Source organism: Lissotriton vulgaris, chromosome 9 (genome assembly GCF_964263255.1).
Source record: "Lissotriton vulgaris chromosome 9, aLisVul1.2, whole genome shotgun sequence".
NCBI lineage: Eukaryota > Metazoa > Chordata > Amphibia > Caudata > Salamandridae > Lissotriton > Lissotriton vulgaris.
This window is the reverse complement of record NC_141697.1, coordinates 185,711,546-185,721,545: the sequence shown is the minus strand read 5'-3', so window position 1 is coordinate 185,721,545 and position 10,000 is coordinate 185,711,546. Positions and strand designations below refer to the sequence as shown.

At 45.4% G+C, this 10,000-nt stretch overlaps 1 protein-coding gene across 2 annotated transcripts in view; it reads right to left on the bottom strand.

Annotated features, from left to right (window-relative positions):
- Positions 1-4,615: 4,615 nt before the first annotated feature.
- Positions 4,616-10,000, bottom strand: part of DMAC2L (distal membrane arm assembly component 2 like) — a 126,486-nt gene continuing 121,101 nt past the window's right edge. For both annotated transcript variants that reach the window (XM_086937296.1, XM_086937297.1), the window contains one exon: positions 4,616-4,752. In XM_086937296.1, coding sequence (XP_086793422.1) covers positions 4,638-4,752 — 115 coding nt within the window. In that variant the 3' untranslated portion in view covers positions 4,616-4,637. The remainder of the gene's footprint in view (positions 4,753-10,000) is intronic.

Sequence of the window (10,000 nt, the reverse complement as noted above, 5' to 3'; positions counted from 1 at the left end):
CGTAGATGAGCTGCAACCACCACCATCACTCTTGTAAATACCCGAGGGGCGGTGGTAAGGCAGAAAGAAGGGGAGCATGGCAAACTGAAATTGCTCTTGGCCTACCGTGAAGAGATGTGAAAATAAGAGTTCTGTAAGTCCAGCAATACCATCCAGTCTTGTTGCTTCAGGGCATACGGGACTTGTTCAAGCATGAGCATTTGGAATTTCTCCTTTTTCTGGAAGAGAGTGAGATGGTGCAGGTCTAGAATAGAATGAAGGCCTCCATCCTTCTTAAGCAAAGAAAGTAGCTGAAATAGCAACTACAACCTACTTCTGATGCCGTACTTACTTGATAGTTCTCTTGGTCAAGATAGCTAACACCTCAGCTAACACCTTCTGGTGGACCAAGGAGAGGATGGTTCTACGTCAGCTTGTCGTAAGTAAGTGGCATGGGTGGGGGTGGTCACAAAGGGGCGAAAGTAGCCCCTTTGAATGAGCTGTAAATCCCAGTGGTCTGATGTTGTTGACCTTTGGTGGTGCAGGTGATGGGGTATCCAGCCCATGTTAGCTGAAGGGCATACTAAAGGGGTTTGGAGGTTGCGGCTTCTAGGGGTGGTGGACTGGCTCAACCTCTGGCAGTCTGTCCGACATGATCTGTGGGAACAGCCTCCTTGCCATAAAGATAGTGCGGTTTCCTGGCCGGGTGGCTGGGCATGTAAAGACTCAGTTGGAAACCCCTTCCATGACCAAGAAAGGGGCAAAAGGCAGACTGGGGTTGGCAAGGTACCATAAAAAGGCCCAAGGAGCTGGGTGTAGCTCTGCTGTCATTAAAGTGCTCTAGCGCTGAGTCAGCCTTCTCTCCAAACAATCAAGAGCCATCAAAGGGCTTACCCATGAGAAAAACTTGGACAACCCCCGAGAAGCCAATGGTTCGCAGCTAGGTGTGGCGTCTAAGGGCCACTGATTATGAAATTGCTCTGGCCAGTGAGCCAGTCATGTTCAGCCCACGTAGTATGTTCTTGGCTGCACCCTCCCATCAGCAAATGCTTGCGAAAGAATGCCTAGGGCATCCTCCGAGACCATGGGCGGCATTTGTGCAGCCGAGCCCCAGATAGTATGGGAGTATTAGCTCTAGAGGCACAGTGTTCACTGACAGCAGTGCCAGCCCGGTGTAAGGGACCATCCTATTCCCAAAGGTGTTCAGCCTTTTATTTCCCTATCTGGTGGAGTGGTAGGGAATGCGCCTGGGTTAACTTTGGAGGTGGAGGACCGGACCATCAAGCTGTCCGGGGTTGGGTTCTGGATGAGGAAACTGGGGCTCCCTGGGGCCGGGCGATGGCGGCAGACAATTGTCCTATGCACTGACCCCTCTATGCAGGGCTTGGGCCAAGCCAGAGCAGGGTTTCAGTAGGGGCTTCTTTGAATGGGGTTAACACCAGGCTGAAACAACTGAGTCAAGACATACGTCTTGACTGCCACTGAGGGTAGTTCAAGGTCTAGGACCTCAACCGCCATTCGCACCACCATTGCGAATGAGGCTCCCTCCTCTCGTTGTCATAGTATAGGGAGAGGCCAGGCCAGTGTCTGCGAAGGTCTCAAGTCCACTGGAATCCGCCAGATCCTCCTACCAGTTGTCCTCTGGATCTTTTAACTGGTAACCATAAGGGTCCACAGATCCTGCCCAATCATCATCCAATCAAGGCCTATAGAAAGAATAAGACACTGGCTCAGACATGAGAAGCTTGTCCAGCTCTGTGTTGAAGTCAGGGATGACGAAGGGAAAGGGGCTGATGTGGGGCGTCGGCAGGGGTGTCGAGCGGGCACCAGGTAAAGTTGAAAATATGGGTCCATCACCTGATTTAAGGGGCCTGAGTGGTGCTGGGGGTGAACATGCTGGCAGAAGAGCGGTAGAGGACCCGCCTGAGCCTGCAGAGCCCGAAGCCACTCCATCAGGAATGGTCTGCCCAAATACCAAATATGAGGTTTATCGCCTCATAGAATTCTCGTAGCTGGGTGGGGTCATTGCTGCTTCCAGAAAAACAGGGAGGTGCTGAGATGGCACATGCACCGGCTCCACCACAGAGCTAGGCCTCAATTACTGATGCTCCCTCGTCTTGTCGACGGACGTGATAAAGTTGAAGATCTCTGTGACTTCTTGCTCTTCTTATGCCGGTGGGAGTTACCCGATTTCCATGACGACGAGCGCCTGGAGTAGCTCTACCAACAATCTTGGGACCTTCATTTCGACCAAGATCTTGAGCGTCAGTGTCGCGTAGCGAGGAGGTTGAGGGACTGGTCCCTCTAGACTTTGGGGCGCACAGCCCAGCAGTTGACGCAGGTCTTGGTGTTGTGGTCGCGCTCTAAGCACCAGAGGCACACCACATGTGGGTCTGTCACTGAAATCTGTTTATGACTGGCACCACACAGTTTAAATCCAGCTTTCTATGTGGAAATCCTGACACACAAGGAGACGAGGTCTTGAAAAAATCTTGACAATAAGTCGAAAAAGGGTCAGTCAATAAAGACTGGGGTAACTGTCCCAGGTCTGCACTGAATGGAGCAGAAAGAAAAGAGCTGAGGTCAGCATTCTGGCATTGCACCAATTTAGGCATGGTGCACATCACTTCTGGTGCGAGTGCTGCTGCATTGCAGAGCCAAACAACGCCACTTGCCGGCCTGCAGAGTAGTGCTCACAAAAAAATTCCAGATCCAGTCTGATGCCTGGGGATAATTCTAAGATAAGGAATCTGTGGCTAGAAGTCTCTATTAGATAGATTTCAACTCCATGAGTGGTGAGTGCCTCCTTCAGACGAGGGAATAAATTACTCTTGTTGCAGTTCTACTTTGCTAATTGTATTCGAAAGCATATAAGAAAGGTACTCCTCCTATTGCCAATATTGATTGCCTTAGCTCTGATTATATGCAGAAATACGAACAGCAAAGTATACTACTGGGGGACAAGTTGTTCCAAGGTGTTATTGCTGTTAGTCATCTGACGATATTGTTGTAGAGCAGTGGTCTTCAAACTGGGGGGCGGGCCCTAAATGATCCCACGGTGGGGCGCCAGGCTCTGTCCAAAAGAAGCATTGTGCTGATAACAGTACTTTGTTGTAAGCGGACAAAAATGTGCAGCATCACTAATATGTTTTGTCATTTATACCCTAGCTGGAAGAAGGTGTCAAAAGGGAAGGGACTCCAAATATTCTCCAAACCCCACATCCTCCACTTCTAATAATCACACTGTGGATACTTGTACATGTTAGTAAGGCCTGCCTGGCCAGAATAGTATGTTTGGGAATCATGTATTTGATTACATTTTTAAATGGTAACAGAATGTAACTGCAATATTTAAATATGTAAAGGCATAGTTAAACATTGGCAATTTAATATTTTAATTTTGAAAAATTCTGAGGTGGGCGATAATTCTTTTCCTTCAAAGGTGGGAGGGGGGAGGCGGCATTAAAAAGTTTGAAGACCACTGTTCTAGAGGATGTTCAATGACATTGAAGGTTTGAAGTCTGAACAGTCCTTAAGTTCTATTCGGAGGGGTCCTGCAGGTTTCCATTATAGAGAAGAATTGAGATGCTGCAATTTAACCATATAAATAACAATGGAGGACTTGATAAATTGATTCAGTTTTGCACAAATAATCCCATTGATGATGGCCACATGGTCTTCCCTTTCAGTGATGGCCACCTGACGTCCAGCAAGATTATGTGGAGAAGTGTGGCTCACCGATTAGAGTGGCAGACCCTGAGGCAGAGGTCTGGTCCGGACCAGGGTTCAATCCCTGTCGTGGCAGGGTCTTGGGCTCAATGTCCTCGGACCCGATAATTCTCACCTTGGTGCCTACTCTAATCATGGGTTCCACTCTGCAACTCTGGGCAATAGCTTGCTTAATCTCCACACCGGCCCTAACAACGCTAGGATGCCTGGCTTCATCTTGGGGGTGCCCAGGAGTGAACACCTCACAGGAACAGGCCAGGAAGGGTTCCACAGCGGTATTCGTACAGCGCTTAGAGACCCCTGGGTGATAGGCGCTATACAAATCCAAATTACATTTACATTTACATTATAATGGAGGTAGGGGTATTATATGCGCTTCAGGATATTGCCCCTAAATAGTTTTTAAACTGGATTATTATCTAAACTGTTTTGGGCAAGGCCAACCTAGCATAAGGTTAGAAGGACTAAGGGCTGACTGGCCTGCAGGTGCAAGACTTTAAGAAAGATTACTGTGCTGCAAAATTCCAATATACGTTAGATAGCGGAGACAAAAGTATTTTCAAATTTGAGGGTTCATTGAATGGGTGGTTACTTATTACTGCTATTACAACGATGTGATCTTGTTTAAGTGCTAATAGTAAATATACTTTACTTTCACCTCTGGCGACGCCTAATCTTGTTCGTTCCCCGCCCCCTACTTTACATCTTTTAGTCACGAGTTACCTTCTAAAAGGTGCATTCTGTAAAAGTAAAGGAACTGCATGTTTAAAGTCAATCTCTCTACAAGGATTGAGGCACGCCTTAACAAGACAGCAATTAATAAACCTGTATTTTCAAACAACAAAGAGCATGTGGTAAATTGGAGATAATCAAAGTATGTATGATTAGAAAAATTACTAGGCAAGACTTTTGTTTGAAAAAAATAGGTTTTATTCGAGATCCAACTCCACCTCCAGTGACGGCAGCGCTTTCTTAAGGCTCTCGACAGTGGAGTCTTTCTCTTTCAGTCCCGGAAGGTCACTCAAGAATAAATACTTAAGATGCCTGGAAAGGTAGATAAAATTGCAAGATATTTTCAACCATTGTGACATTAGGCAATTCTACTTATATGTGACTTAAAAATCTCATATAAACTGATTCATACCTTTAGACATTTCAACCACAGAACATGACATTTTTAGGAATGCGCTGAGATAATCATCTCAGTAAAAACAGAAGTTATAGAATACGTTTCTCTGCAAAATCGCACCCCAATATGTATAATATAAGAGACCATATAAAGCGCAAACCTAGCTATAACCAGTGAAGAGCTGTGCAAAGAGGGGAGATGGGCACCTTGGGTGACAGTGGGGTAGTGCATAGCATAGTATGGGGCGGGGCTAGAATAAAGAAGGCTAGAAAGGAAGGTGCTGGTAGAAGGGAAAATGGCAGTGGAACTTGGGATGGGAGGTGTGTAGCAGGGCCTCTGCAGAAGACAATATGCAGCCAATTTTAGCATTGTTGGTGTGACATCCTGCTCAATAGCCATGGGGAATGACCTGTGTCACATGGAATCCTCGGTCACTGAGAATTCCATTGCAGTGTCTCTGAGGGAACAAGAGTGCAACGGAAGATACTTCAGGTGAACAAGAAATAGCATTTGCCTCCAGAGCTTAGACAAGTAGAAGTCAATTACACTGTGACTGAGAGGAAAGCATTGGCGGTATAATGGGCTCCTAATAAATTTAGAGACTTCATCTGGTGAACCACGTTTAAGGTGAGAATGGACCATAAGCCGCTTAAGGGAAGTATTTCTAAAGAAAGGCTTGATGGCAATCTCAAGTAGGATCAAGAGGTGGGTGGTAAAACATCAGGAGCTAATAAGGCTTGATGGCAATCTCAAGTAGGATAAAGAGGTGGCTTGCAAAACTTCAGGAGTTTAGCTTTGATATTCTAGGTGCTGCCGATTGCCTACCAGGTCTGGTGAAAGATACTGATACAGAACCTGTGTGAGATGAGCTACAGTGAGGATGTGGATGTACCCAAAGGAGAGGTCTATGTTATAACCAAGGGTGCCATTGAAGAGACATTTTGGAAACAGTAACTATTAGCAGATCCCATTCTAATAAATGTGCAAGAAAAAACTAATTAAGGGATGGGACACACAAGGGAAAGTGGAGGAACCGGTCAGGGAGGAATTTTCTGAGTTGGATGAAGTCTGTTCCGGGGTACTAGATGAATACCGCCTAGTAATCTAAGAATGAGGTTTTTCGACCTGGCACATGAAGATCACTTTGGCATTACCAAGACTAAATAGATGTTACGCCTAGACTTCTAGTGGCCGGGGATGGATGGAGCAGAGGGTAGAGTAGTCAGAGATTGTATATCATGTGCAGCCTGTGACAAGGTGTTGAAGTCATGCACCTCACCTATGGTGTGTAGTCCTTTACCTGAAAGACATTGGATGGATATAGTTGGCCCATTGACTGGAGAAAAGAGCTTTCCATATATTTTAGTATAAGTGGATCTCTTCTCAAGATGGGCAGAGATTAAAATGGTGTCTGATATCAGTTCCAATACAGTTATCAAATTCCTGGTAGAAGTTTTCATGTGTGAAGGTCTTCTCAACGCGTTGTTGACAGATAAGGGGACACAATTTTGCTAAAAAGAAACTAAAGAATTTCTAGAATGCCATGGTATAAAACACAAACTCTGTGCTCTCTACCATCCTGAAACTAACGGGGTAGTAGAGAGATTTATTAAAACAAGACAGGAAGGCATTTAACTAGCAAAGACAATGGGTTGTGTTGGAAGGAGGAGGTTATGTGTAGGTTGGGGGCTTATTGTCTCACTCCTCATCAATCCAATGACATGACGCCTTTTGAGCTACTAAAGGGAAGGAGACCCAATTTCAGATAAGCAGCTGGGTGGATGAAGTGGTATAGAGGTTGGGTGAGGATAGACACTTACCAAACATAGAGGAGAAAAGAGCTTGAGTCACAGAATGTAGGAAAGAAACATTATGACCAGACACATAAAAGAAAGTTAATTGATTTCAAACTCGGTGAATGGGTTAAAGTGAGATGTCCTACTGGTGACAAAGAGGGATCTAGATTCACAGAACCAATGAGGGTAATGGAACAGTTTCACAATGCTATAAAAACTCAGAATGGGAGGGTATGGTATTTAGGAAGAGTGGTCAAATGTGTGGGGCCTGAAAAGTATAATGAGGAAATAGAATCCTCAGGACAGGATGAGGTAGACAAAGAAAACAGAGAGGAACATCAGTTAAAAAATACCTTAAGGCAGACGGAGCTGGCTCAGTTTATTTGGCAGGGCAGGAAACCGCATCTAAAGTTGCGACTGGCGACACTTCCCCCTGAGAACGGAGGGCTTGGCTTCCCGGATTTGCTCTTATACTTTCAGGCGGCACATTTGTGCCTCATTGTGGAGTGGAGTAGATGGGAGTCGGAGAAGCATGGGCTTTTTCAGGATCAGGCGGTGGCAGGCCGCCCGTTACAGGAGATTCCCTTCCTTCTTCGGCAGCACAGACCTCCCAATCTTTATGCGTCGCATATCACCAGAGTCCCCATGGGAGTTTGGGATCATACCAATGTCAAGCACGGGCTTACCACCTTCCCGTCCCCGCTCACCCCCTTAATGGATAACCCTGACTTTTCCCCGGGAATGGATTCCGTGGCTTATGCATGATGGAGGTCGGCCGGGTGTAGGTTCCTCTTCCACCTGTATGCAGAGGAGGGTGTCATGTCCTTTTCTCTTTTCCGACAAGAGTATTGGTGATTACACTCAAATCGGACAAACAACTCATCTCAGAACTGTATAAGATGTTGCTAGCTACATACACTCACACATAACGCAGGGAGGGCACACTGGGAGAGGGAATTGGGGAGAGACTTTAGTCATAAGGAATGGAAGGGCATATGTTATAGAGCCAGGCACTCCGCATATCATATGGGGCTTACAGATACACTCACTAAAGTTGCAACCTATTGGTATTATACCCCTGAGCGGCTGCATGCGATGGATCATGCAAGAGATGCGACATGTTGGCGAGATTACGGTCAGATAGGCACACTAGTACACCTGCTTTGGGATTACGCCCATTTTCAAGATTATTGGAAGCACATTCTGGAAGAGTTGGACGCACACTTTGATACAGAGATCCCGCACCTCCCCTCCTATGTGCTATTAGGGTTGCCAAACCCAGTCACGTATCCGCTACGCTCCGCCAGAGGCCGTTTGATTGCTATCGCGCTGGGCTCTGCCATTCAGAACATTGTTACCCACTGGCGCACAGCGCATGTCCCCACATTCCAGTGCTGGCTTCACCGTTTGTGGCTTGTGTTGGGTATGGAGAAGCTCTCCCTGACATTGATGGGGGAGGGATCGGAGTACGTAGAACTGTGGCAGCCATTCCTGTCCCTACTGGCCTCGGAATTTCGAGAGGTTACTTGTCCCCGCTATTTGCGCTTATTACGTCTCTCTGAGGTGGTTCGACCGGCGATGGACTAATGATGGTTTGCACATGGACAAGTGGATTGGTGGACCTGGAACATGGGAGGAGGGAGGGAAGGGGTGGGTTAGGGTGGGTGCGGATGGGGGGGTTTGTGTGCTTATGTTTTGTTCTCTACTTAAGGTTGTTTGCCTGCAGTGTGGGATGGTCTTGCCCATTTCTTCTGAGCTGTGGGTTTTGCTACACAACGAGCGGGGGGATATATGGACAACTGCTTTTTATGTATGTGCTATGACCTTTCAATAAAAAGATTTAATACTAAAAAATACCTTGAGGAGTGAGAAGTTGGTTAACTCAAACAACAACAAGTCTAGCGTCTTTACTAAGACAAGTGGGCGTGTAAGATTGCCCCTGATTCACTTCAAAGATTATGCAGTCAACTGAGGTTCACTTACTTCTTTGGTAAGTGTTAATTTTTGCAGAAATGTTTTATTCTTCATTGTATGCTATGTAAAATCTGTATTCCCTAACAATGTGTGCTGGAAAGTTTTCTTATTCATCATTTTTACTCTATGTAAGTATTGTTTTCCAAGCAAGTGTTTCATAATGAAACTCTTGTTTTTTTCTGGATCTTATTGATAATATTATAATAACCTCTATGCTTCCAATAATTGTTATTAGGGCACATGTTTAAAAAAGTACATGTCTGTGTAACTGTATAAAGAGGAAGAAGTGTGACATCCTGCTCCATAGCCGTGGGGAATTCTCAGGGAACCCAGAGTGTAACAGCAGTTGAGATCTAGGCTGTGGATGAGGTAAAAACAATAAATCTTAACTGAAATTGAGCATCTTACCTTCGTTTTCACAGTTGGCTAATAAATAAAGCTCTTAGCTGCAAAACTAGTACACTTAAGTTTAAAAAAAGACCACCTTGCGGGGCTGCATCCACCTTCTAGGTTAATTTGATGAAAGGTAGGCTCAAGTTGGTGCCAAATGCAATGAGGGTTCTAAACTTTGAAATGTGGCTCTAAGATGACCATGAAGGGATGGCATTACATTTTCCAGTGAAGTGCGATATGATATGTATTGCCCCTCTCTGTTGGGTAATAACTCTAGTTGGAATATTCACTGCAGGCCAACTTGTCACTGTCAAATATGCCACTAAAGCAGATGGATCGTTGAAGTCCTAGTCCTGGAATCTAATCCTAAACGTCTAGCACCTAAAAACATTCAGGATTTTTGGGCATTTCAAATCAGCCTTCACCCACTATTATTATACGATCAATATGCTAAATGCATTTACTCCAAGTGTCTATAATGGACATAGATTACTTATCACGAGGTCAGCATTATTCAATATATTCATAGTGCCTCAAATCTTTAAGAAGGCTTTTGAAGTGAGGGTATCCAGGCTGTGGAAAGCGCCAGTGTTTCAAAGTTAATTCTATTGCAAGACATCAAGGTTTTGGGTTTAAGAAATGAACTGCTTGGATCAAATATAATTAATGGAGTGTATCAACACAATCACCATATTCTGGTGTGAAGTACTCTGTATCTGTGGAGATCTGAAGATGGCCCGGTCAAGATCACAGCTAATTTACTGCACCTTCACCCTTACCCCCAAGCCCGTTCTTGGTGGATCCTATGAACATGAAGATTCAGCAGTTAAGGGGGTTGGAAGAGCTGTCTGGTCAGTGCAGAAGCTAAGCAGGTTGATGTTTGTTTCGGTGCCATGTCTCTGAACCTTATGATCAGGCGGGTTACTCTGTGTAATCAAAGCGATAAACATTGATAATCAATGCTGCTATGCAACTCAAAGTAATACTCCATGCCTCACAA